The sequence below is a fragment of the Myotis brandtii genome, unplaced genomic scaffold (assembly GCF_000412655.1).
Source record: "Myotis brandtii unplaced genomic scaffold, ASM41265v1 scaffold573, whole genome shotgun sequence".
In the NCBI taxonomy this organism is placed as follows: domain Eukaryota; kingdom Metazoa; phylum Chordata; class Mammalia; order Chiroptera; family Vespertilionidae; genus Myotis; species Myotis brandtii.
The window spans coordinates 404,065-413,616 of NW_005370145.1; the positions used below are offsets into that span (position 1 = coordinate 404,065).

General features: G+C 59.2%; 3 protein-coding genes across 3 annotated transcripts in view; all 3 read left to right on the forward strand.

The window, feature by feature from the left end:
- The window catches only part of NLGN2 (neuroligin 2), an 11,145-nt gene extending 8,596 nt beyond the window's left edge, over positions 1 to 2,549 (forward strand). The window contains exon 7 of the mRNA XM_014549890.1: positions 1 to 2,549. This exon is cut by the window's left edge and continues 249 nt beyond it. Coding sequence (XP_014405376.1) covers positions 1 to 559 — 559 coding nt within the window. The 3' untranslated portion in view covers positions 560 to 2,549.
- Positions 2,550 to 2,893: 344 nt separating this feature from the next.
- On the forward strand, positions 2,894 to 4,546 carry SPEM1 (spermatid maturation 1). The gene is made up of 3 exons (XM_005878737.2): positions 2,894 to 3,444; positions 3,540 to 3,600; positions 3,797 to 4,546. The coding sequence occupies exons 1-3, from the start codon at positions 3,301 to 3,303 to the stop codon at positions 4,522 to 4,524; spliced, it is 933 nt and encodes a 310-aa protein (XP_005878799.1). The 5' UTR covers positions 2,894 to 3,300; the 3' UTR covers positions 4,525 to 4,546.
- A 2,903-nt stretch (positions 4,547 to 7,449) lies between these two features.
- On the forward strand, positions 7,450 to 9,165 carry LOC102263755 (chromosome unknown open reading frame, human C17orf74). The gene is made up of 3 exons (XM_005878738.1): positions 7,450 to 7,587; positions 7,742 to 7,799; positions 7,928 to 9,165. The coding sequence occupies exons 1-3, from the start codon at positions 7,450 to 7,452 to the stop codon at positions 9,163 to 9,165; spliced, it is 1,434 nt and encodes a 477-aa protein (XP_005878800.1).
- Positions 9,166 to 9,552: the final 387 nt, after the last annotated feature.

Below are 9,552 nucleotides of genomic sequence, written 5' to 3' on the forward strand. Positions count from 1 at the left end.
GCCACCTGAGGAGCCCGAGCCCGGCCCCAGGGCCTATGACCGCTTGCCTGGGGACTCCCGGGACTACTCCACAGAGCTGAGCGTCACTGTGGCCGTGGGCGCCTCCCTTCTCTTCCTCAACATCCTGGCCTTTGCTGCCCTCTACTACAAGCGGGACCGGCGGCAGGAGCTGCGGTGCCGGCGGCTCAGCCCCCCCGGGGGGTCAGGCTCTGGTGTGCCTGGTGGGGGCCCCCTGCTCCCTACCACCGGCCGAGAGCTGCCACCAGAAGAGGAGCTGGGGTCACTGCAGCTGAAACGGGGTGGCGGCGTCGGGGCAGACCCTGCTGAGGCCCTTCGCCCCGCCTGCCCACCCGACTACACCCTGGCCCTGCGCCGGGCACCAGACGATGTGCCTCTCTTGGCCCCCGGGGCCCTGACCCTGCTGCCCAGTGGCCTGGGACCGCCACCTCCCCCGCCGCCACCCTCCCTCCATCCATTTGGGCCCTTCCCCCCACCTCCTCCCACCGCTACCAGCCACAACAACACTCTACCCCACCCCCACTCCACTACCCGGGTATAGGGGACAGCTTGGGGGGGCCTCCTCCCCAGCCCTCCCATGGGCAGGAAGTGCCACCCGGAAGGCAGGGAGGAGGACCTGCGACAGGCTTTTCTTGTCCCACGTGGAGGGACATGAGGTGGACATGGGTCTCCTCACCAGGATGCGTGTGTTCCCGTGCACAGAGGCCCCTTTTCTCTGGACCTGGGCCTTTGAACAACTGGGGGGTGCTCTGTCCCCTCCACCGGGACCCCAGCCTTCGGTGTGTGGAAGCGCAGGGGGGTGTCCCACGCGGAGGTGTGCTTTCTCACGGGGGGTGTTTTCCCATGTGCAGGGTGAGGTTTTTTTTGCCGCCCTGGACACATGTTGGCCCTCTCAGAGAATTTCTGCGGGGATTTGTACCCCAGAATCATACTCCCTCATGCCTTCTCCCGCCCCCTCTCTCCGCCCCCCACCCCGTGGAGACCCTGGAAGTGGTGTGCTCATGTACAGCGACCCTTGGCCACAGGATAACACAGGGTGGTTCTGGGAAGCAGCGAGGACCAGCCCCCTTCCCACGCCGCCCCCCTCCGCCCTGGGGAAGCATGTTTTCCCGCCCGTGGCACAAGTCAGCGAAGCATGGTCTCCTGGGTAGGCCTCGCCTTCCATAGCCGACAGCCCCTGCGGGGGCGGGAGACCCGGGCAGCCTGTCCGCCCGGGAGCTTGTCCCATAGGCCCAGGGCACACTCTGAGTGGAAACATGTTCTTGCATGTGGATGTGTGTTTTCCCATGCAGATGGTCCCTTCTCTCCAGTACCTCCCTGCATCCCCCAGGCCTCAGGCCCAGCACCGAGTTCCTCCTCACACAGCAGGTGGGAACAGACTTCACACTGGCAGAAGCGGAGGGGGGTGCACAGACGCTCAGGGGAGAGCTCTGCTCCTCCCTCCCCCAGAGATGCGGAGTTGGGGGTCAGGGGCGTGGGACCTGCCACCGGGAGAGGCCATGCATGTCTGACCAAAGCCCTCACTGGGGTCTGAGGACAGCCTTTCCCTCAGTCCTCAGACCATTACTCATCTGTGCCAAACTGGGTCGGTGGGTTTGCCCAGAGCTCCCCAGTCCTGGGCCAGAGTAGGCAGATGTGGGAGCAGGTGGGATACAGGAGGGGGAAGTGGCAGCTATGGGGGTCCCACCTGTGTCTCTTGTCTCCTCACCCCCTGTGCCTCCATTCCCTTTTCCCACGCCTTTTTCTCCCTCTCAGGAGCCATCCCTGTGTCTGTGTCAGACCAGCCCCTCCCCTCTGCTGCCCATTCCCTGTCTGTGACCTGCCCCCTCTTCCCTCAGCTGCCAGGGCTGAAGGAAAGGGGACGCGGAAGGTGAGGGGAGGAGAGCCAGGGGGGAAGGCTTCATGGTTGGGGAGAGAATGAGGTCAGCTCGCTGAGAAGCAGGTGGAGGGGGCAATGGGGCCAGGTCTTGGTCAGACACCAGCCGGAAGAATGTGAAGGATGTGTAAGGTGACCGCCCAGAGGGGACCTGAGCCTACAGGGAAAGGAGCCTCGTTGGGGGGGTTCTAAGGGACGCCAGTGGAGGAGAGAATCCTCATCCGCTGGCATTTTGTGGGTTGTTAGTGCCAAACTTGAGTTGGGGCTGGGGTGCTGTCTTCCGCTGACATCCGGATCCGGACTCCCTGGTCTTGGCTCCCCAGAACTTTGCCCCTTGACCGTCCCTCCTCCCACCTCCACCCATGGGACCTTCTTTTCCCACCCCTCTCCCGCCTGGTCTAGTTCCTTTCCAAACAGCCACGCCCTCTAAATGCCAGGGCCCTGGGCCCTGAACCCTATAGACAGATGTCTCACAAATTGGGGCATGGGAGAGGGGCTGGGGGACCCCATGATTCAGCCACGGACTCCAATGCCCAATCCCTCTCCCCAGAACAGTTCCCTGACAACCCCATGTCCCTGCCCTTCGCAGCTCTGTACACATTTTTAAACCTGGCAAAAGATGAAGAGAATATTGTAAATATAAAGTTTAACTGTTGGTTTGTGCCTGCTGTGATGTTAGGGGGTGGGGGCAGGGGGTTTTGAAGAAACAAGCCTTGGAGACGTGACTGCTGATGAGGGAGGTCTGTAGCCACAGCCCTTTTTGGTGATGGCTCTGAGGCCTCGTCACTGAAGGGGAGTGGGTGCTGAGTGAGGTTGCCATGGTAATGGGCTATTTAGGGAGATGAGATTAGGACCCACCCCGGCCCGGTGGCTCAGTTAGTTGGAGCATTGTCCCATACACCAAAGGTTTTGGGTTCGATTCCTGGTCACATATCCAGGCGGTGGGTTTGATCCCTGATCTGGGTGTGTATAGAGGACAACCGATTGATGTTTCTTTCTCTCTCTCTCAACATATCCTCAGATGAGGATTTTTTTAAAAAAAGAAAAGAAAAAAGAAAAAGATGAGGACCCGTGTCTGTGCAGAGGACGGAGCCTGGTGTAGAAAAGGACCAAATGGGCTGGTGGGCGCAGACACTAGGCGGGCTGGAGGCCTCGCTAGCTGGTCCAGGCAGCTGGCCGCAGGCGGGGCATACAAGGTGCGGGCTTGGCTTCTTCCGCGGTGCGGGCCCAGGCCAGAGGGCTAATCCTGGGCCAGGCCCCTCCCTCTTGGCACATTGTGAGGAGCAGCCCCAGCATCATTGTGACCCGCCTGCCCCCAGGAGCCTCTGGGTCAGGCCGGCGGGCTGCTGGGGACTGTGGCACAGTGGGTTGGGGGTCTAGGGGCCCCGGTGGTCCTAGGGACCCCCATGGCTGTGGCTGAGCAGCCATGGCCCAGGTGCGCCTCCTATCACAGCCCCAACACCAACAGCTGCCAGGACCTGGGCAACTCGATCCTGTTGCTGCTGGGCCTCATCATCTGCATGAACATCGGCATCAACATGGTGACGCTGGTGAGGGCAGGGCTGGGTGGAAGGGTGCCGGCAGGCTGGCGGGGGGCAGGCCTGGTGGCCAGGGCCTACCTGGGGTCACCGTGCCTTTCCCCCAGCTTTGGCGCAGACTCCGTTTCTTCTTACACGAAATGTTCTGCAGAATTGTTTCTGAGAAAGGTAAGCTGAGCCCAGGGGGTTAGGGCCGAGGAGGGGCAGATACCCAATGTTCTTGCCCTTGACCCCCAGCTGGCCCCTTCCCCTCCCAGTCTCCCCTCTCACATGCCACAGCTGTGCAGCTTCTCTCCCCGAACCCGGCTCTCTGCCCCGTGGGCGCCCGTGTCCCCCGCAGCCTCTCCCCTCTCCCTATCCACAGAAGCGTCTAAGTCATCCTCACCTAGAAAGAAGACCCAGCACCCAAAGCCGAGCCCCCCTGCAGTCCACCTTCGATGCACCATGGACCCCGTGAAAATGACCGTGACCCCCCGACCCACTCGCCGCCAGCGCCATCGAGGCTGGTCAGCACGCCGTGCCCACCACCCAACAGCCTGGGCCCCCGACACCGACGACGAGGAGAGGCACCCTCATCGGCACACGGCAATCTGCTCCCAGGACTGGGATCACCCCTCGGACTGGGACGGCTTCCAATCCGCCCAGGGCTACTGGGATCCCTGGGCCCAGGACACTGCGGGGCTGCCCACCCAGGGCATTCGCTTCCAGGAGGCCGTAGAGAGAAGACCCCTCAAAAGAGAGATGCAGTCGGAGATGAGCCTAGAGGCCTATGTGTACCCTGTGAACCCCCCACCCCACAGCCCACAGTGCCACAAGAACAACGGAGGGCGGGCGGGAGCTGAGGGGGGGCAGGAGCAGTGCTCGCCTGACCCCCCAGCACCCAAGGGTCCAGCAGTTGTCCCAGATATCCCCCAGAGGCACCCCTCACGCCACCTAGTGTATGACGCCCTCGACGTGAGGCGGCGGCTTCGGGAGCTGACCCAGGAGGTGGAGTTTCTGGCCCACTGTTACCCCATGGCCACCAGATCCAGCACTGCCGAAGGGGCGAACAAGGACAAGGACTGGGTATACCGTCCCCTGACAGAGAGGTGACCGGAGGAGAATAAAAAACAGAGAGAAGCTGGTGTGTGGTGGTTTGGAGCCCCAGGGGGGGGGCGGGCGGGAGTGGGGGAGCAGTGCTAGGGTCCACACAGCTCCTAGGAGCCCTGGTTGCTAAGGAAACAATCTCCTTGGGAACAGGGCCTGGAGAGCCCTGAGGACCCTCATCCACCTCTTGGCCTCAGTCTATCAACCCTGTCCTCAGACCTCTTCCAGGCCCTCTGGGTTCTCCGGTTCCCATCTGCCTCCGCCCAGTTCTCTTTAGTGCCCAGAAGGGGCCCCCGACAATCCTACCCCAGATGCGCAGGCAGCCCCGCACCGGAAGGGAGACCTTCCCCGCATGGTCTGGGCCTCAGTGGTCTGGTTCCTGCCAGAGCCCGGTTTAGGCTGCAGCTACAGGGGAGGTGTGGTTCCCTCTCAGCCCTCGTTTCTTTCTTCTTCTTTTTTAAATCTTTAAACCTTTTTTTTTTTCCTCTTTAAAAAATTATTTATTTCTTTTTAATCCTCACCTCAGGATATTTTTCCCATTGATTTCCAGAGAGAGTGGAAGGGAGGGAGGAGAGAGAGAGAGAGAGAGAGAGAGAGAGGGAAACATCGGTGTGAGAGACACACATTGATTGGCTGCCTCCCACATGGGCCTCTACTGGGGTTGGGGATCCTGCAACGGAGGTAACATGCTCTTGACCAGGACTTGAACCTGCAACCCTTCACGGGTTGACGCTCTAACCACTAAGCCAAACCGGTCAGGGCTCAACCCTTGTTTCTTTGGGGAGTGAAGGTAGCCAGCCCTCACAGTTCCCCAATCAGAACCTTAAGTTCCTGTATCCTTAAGCAGCTTAGAGCAGAGGATGAGAAATTGGGGACACTCTCAAGGGCTGTGACCTCCCTCTTCTGATTCCTATCTTCATGTCACAAGTGAGGAGACAGAAGCTCCGAGAGGCAAGTGCATCCCCTGACAGAGAGGTGATTGGAAAAGAATTTTTTAAAAAAATGAGAGAGAGAGAGAGAGAAGCTGGTTTGTGGTGGTTTGGTGGGGGGGGGGGGGGGGGCACCAAGACATCAAGGATCAACTTCACGGCCTCAGGTGCTTCACCCCCCTGCTTCTGCAGGTAGAGTCTCATTGCCAGAGTCAGCTTCGCCCATCAGAGTCTCCCACCTGCCTAAGTTTGCCATGTGAACTCTCCAGAATATTCCATCCATTGAGAGCAGCTGGGACCACACACACTCACACACTCACATACACACACATGTGCACACACAACTTGGGAAGGAGGAGCCATGTGAGTGCACCACGCTGAAGCGGCTGGACCTCACCTTCATTCCAGGTGGGCTCCTGGGATGTGAGCCGACAGGCCTTTAGTGAATCGCCCTGCTTCTCTGTTCATTTTCATTCCGTTAATGCCCCCGATCGTTTGCAGCTGATTGCATTCGGCGGGTGTGTACCGAGCACCTACTCGGTGTTTGGAGCCTTGATGGAAAATGCCTACTGGCTGTTCCTCTATTTCTGCTGCGTACATAGTTTATTGTGCAGACAAATGACTTGTGGTTCCCAGGGCACCCCTTTCACAGACACCAGTGATGAACCTGGTTTAAATAAAAAACTTTGTCATATCAACAATTACATCTATTTTGTGCTTTGTGAGTTTAATGTGGTTTTATTTTTTTTTATTGATTTCAGAGAGGAAAGGAGAGGGGGAGAGAGATAGAAACATCAATGATGAGAGAGAATCATCGATTGGCTGCCTCCTGCACGCCCCCCACTGGGGATCGAGCCCACAACCCAGCCATGCGCCCCCCGGCCGGAATTGAACCCGGGACCCTTCAGTCCACAGGCAGACGCTCCATCCACTGAGCCAAACCAGCCAGGGATAATGTGGTTTTCTTAAGGTGGTAGCTAACAGTTTTTCAACTTGAAGGGGTGGCTCAGTGGGAGGGCAATTGATTAAGGACCATGTCCATGGTTGGAGGTGGTCCCTGGTAGAGGCAGCAACCCCAGCAACGTAGAAACCAGTCTTGCTCTGAAGCAAAGGGGCTTATGGGCTCAGTGACCACCAACATCGAGGGCTGAAATCCCTGGCCAGAAAGGGATGGTTAGGGTAGGGCCAGAGGTATGACAGGGAAATGGTCAGGATGGATGTACAGTGAGGTAACTTCAGAGGGGACTCTTGCTGTCACCCATCCATCTAGTCACCCTAGATCAGTGGTTCTCAACCTTCCTAATGCCGCGACCCTTCAATACAGTTCCTCATGTTGTGGTGACCCCCAACCATAAAATTATTTTCGTTGCTACTTCATAACTGTAATTTTGCTACTGTTATGAATCGTCATGTAAATATCTGATATGCAGGATGTATTTTCATTGTTACAAATTGAACATAATTAAAGCATAGTGATGAATCACAAAAACAATATGTAATTATATATGTGTTTTCCGATGGTCTTAGGCGACCCCTGTGAAAGGGTCGTTCGACCCCCAAAGGTTGAGAGCCGCTGCCCTAGATGCCAGCCCCAAGTAGGTGCGGGTGGGAAATACCAACAGGCTACACAAACTGCTATCATATCTCAGAGCAATGAAATACTAGTAGAGGAAACCCTTATGCATGCTCCAATCCCTAGGAAGACTGTCTCACTACTGTAGCTACCATATTGTCAAATCAGGCATCAGGTGTTGAGTTAAGCAAGCTCCCCTGGAGACCAAGGACAGACGGAACTCTGGGAAATCTGGGGACTGAGCCAAGGGCCAGCGGAGTGGATGAAGGGGCTGCCACCTCTGCATTGTGACTCCTGCCATGTGCCTCATTATGACCCGGCTCCCTCACCAGCTGGCCAGGGTCCCCAGGTCCGGTCCTGGCATGAGTGCAGTGTGGGTCGGGGCCGGTGGGGGGGTGCGGCCCTGGTGGCCCTCGGACCCCCCCCACCATGGAAAACAAGCTTTGGCATAACACCCTGGAGAACTGCAATCAAGACCAAGCAAATCCCCAGGATGCGGAGGACTTCGTCCTCCTGCTGCTGGGCCTCATCATTCTTGTCAACATTGGCATCAACCTGACAACTGTGGTCAGTGCTGGCTGCGGACCCTCCCTGAGAGCGCAGAGGGCGGAGGGTGGGAGCCAGCTTCAGCCTGTACCCCCATCTGCAAGAGCCGTCTTGGCGAGGGGGGGGGTTGCTGGTGGAAAGCTTGGTCTTCACTCCCACCCCACCTCACCCCCAGATGTGGCGTGGGCTCCAGAGTGTCGTAGACAAGACGATCAACTGGATTCATCAGAAAAGTAAGTATGGCAGCTAGCGAGGGAGGGAACACCCCCACACCCCGGCTACCACCACAGCCCAAGAAAGACAAGCCCCCATGTTCCCAACCGACAACTGCCCCGCCCTCACGGACTCTGGCGTTCCCCAGATGCAATCTTGCAGGCTTGTGAAAGTTCCCCCAAAGACGCCCCAGCCAAGGCCCAAGACATCCACATCCACTGCGCCCTGGACCCTGTTGAAGTGAAGGTGACCCAGCCCTCCTGCTACTCGGATTCCTCCCATCACCATCCTCGCAAGCGCAGCTACCGCCCGCGCCGCCGCCACCACCACCGCCGCTCCCCCTACGGCTACCAGCAGAGACAGAAGAACCACAGACAATTCCCCCCAAATTGCACGCTCTTCCACAGCCCACATCACAGACACAAGAGGTCACAGCTGAGGCCAAAACCCATCTTTGATCAGGAGGACCCGGACTCCTTTCTGGAGGAGGACAACAACCTGTCCTTCCCACATCCCAAGTACCCCCCGTGGGGCTGGGGTGGGCTGTGCCATCGGATGGGGCTGCCCTCCAACCTGAGGCTGTGGGGCCGCCAGGGCGGGATCCTGGCCAGCTTGCCACCACCCTCAATCTACCAGTCCCCTGAGCTGCGCCGCATGCCCAAGCGCGTGGAGGCCAAGTCAGAGCTGAGGCTGCAGTGCTATGGGCTCCGCCGCTCACAGTCCCGCGTCTGGGGCAATATGGAGGCTGAGCAGGGGCCCTTGCCCCCTCCACCTCCCCACCGGCTGCCTCCCAACCCCTCCTGGGCCCATGGGGGGCACAGCCCTTACCAATCAAGGGGCCAGCTCCCGTATGACTGCTGGGATCAGCGGCGGCGTGGTCTGGAGGCCTCCGAGCCTCCATCCGCCCTGATGGCCCGGAGCTGCCGGCCCGAGGCCCGGGAGTACTGCTCCCCACAGGCCCACCGCCGGAGCCTCCCCGGCCATGCTTATAGCCACAGTCCCTACCCGTCCACAGGACACTTGAGCTACACCTCCCGGGATCCCCATGAGGTACGGCGCCGGGCGGCTGAATGGGCTGAGGCCCTGCCCACTCAGCACCCTCTGACGACATCTGCCTCCCTCACTGTGTTGGGCGAGGTCTCATACCAACGGACCCTGGCTCCCAGCCAGCCCCTGCCTGAAGCCCAGACTCCTGAGCCACCCCCAATCACCTTCATGCCACTCAGCCGGAGCCCAGGGGGCAATGCCAATTACCAGGTGTACGACAGCCTGGAGCTGAAGCGGCAGGTGCAGGAGAACAGAGCGAGGGCCAACTCACTGCCACCACCCTCCACCTCCGCCTCCAGGCCCTCGCTGCACAGGAGCCGGGCTGGGAAACTTAACTGACCGGTGGGGCGGTGGGGCAGGGCCCTGAAAGAGGAATAAAGAGCAACAGAGTCCAGGAAACCCTGTGGTGGTCTGTGGCTGAGACGCGCCACTTCTTCTGCCGGCCTGGATCCCTGCCCTTAGCTCCCGGAAATGAGAAGCCGTGTGCTTGGCATGAGGCTCCCCGTGGGGCAGGGGCCCTCCTGGTCCTGCGCCAGGGCTCTAAGCAGATCTTGCCGCTGCTGACTCCAGACCAGGGGTCCTCAAACTTTTTAAACAGGGGGCCAGTTCACTGTCCCTCAGACCGTTGGAGGGCAGGACTATAGTTTAAAAAAAAACTAGTCGGCTGCTAAGCAACAGGCAGCGGCGGCAAAAACACCCGGCGGGCTGGATGTTTTCCGGAGGGCC

Excerpts from the sequence above, each read along its gene's own strand:
- LOC102263755 (XM_005878738.1), top strand. The coding sequence starts at position 7,450 with ATGGAAAACAAGCTTTGGCATAACACCCTGGAGAACTGCAATCAAGAC. Across the intron at positions 7,588-7,741 it reads GCATCAACCTGACAACTGTG|ATGTGGCGTGGGCTCCAGAG; the intron begins GTCAGTGCTGGC and ends CCTCACCCCCAG. Across the intron at positions 7,800-7,927 it reads CAACTGGATTCATCAGAAAA|ATGCAATCTTGCAGGCTTGT; the intron begins GTAAGTATGGCA and ends GGCGTTCCCCAG.
- SPEM1 (XM_005878737.2), top strand. The coding sequence starts at position 3,301 with ATGGCTGTGGCTGAGCAGCCATGGCCCAGGTGCGCCTCCTATCACAGC. Across the intron at positions 3,445-3,539 it reads GCATCAACATGGTGACGCTG|CTTTGGCGCAGACTCCGTTT; the intron begins GTGAGGGCAGGG and ends CCTTTCCCCCAG. Across the intron at positions 3,601-3,796 it reads CAGAATTGTTTCTGAGAAAG|AAGCGTCTAAGTCATCCTCA; the intron begins GTAAGCTGAGCC and ends CCCTATCCACAG.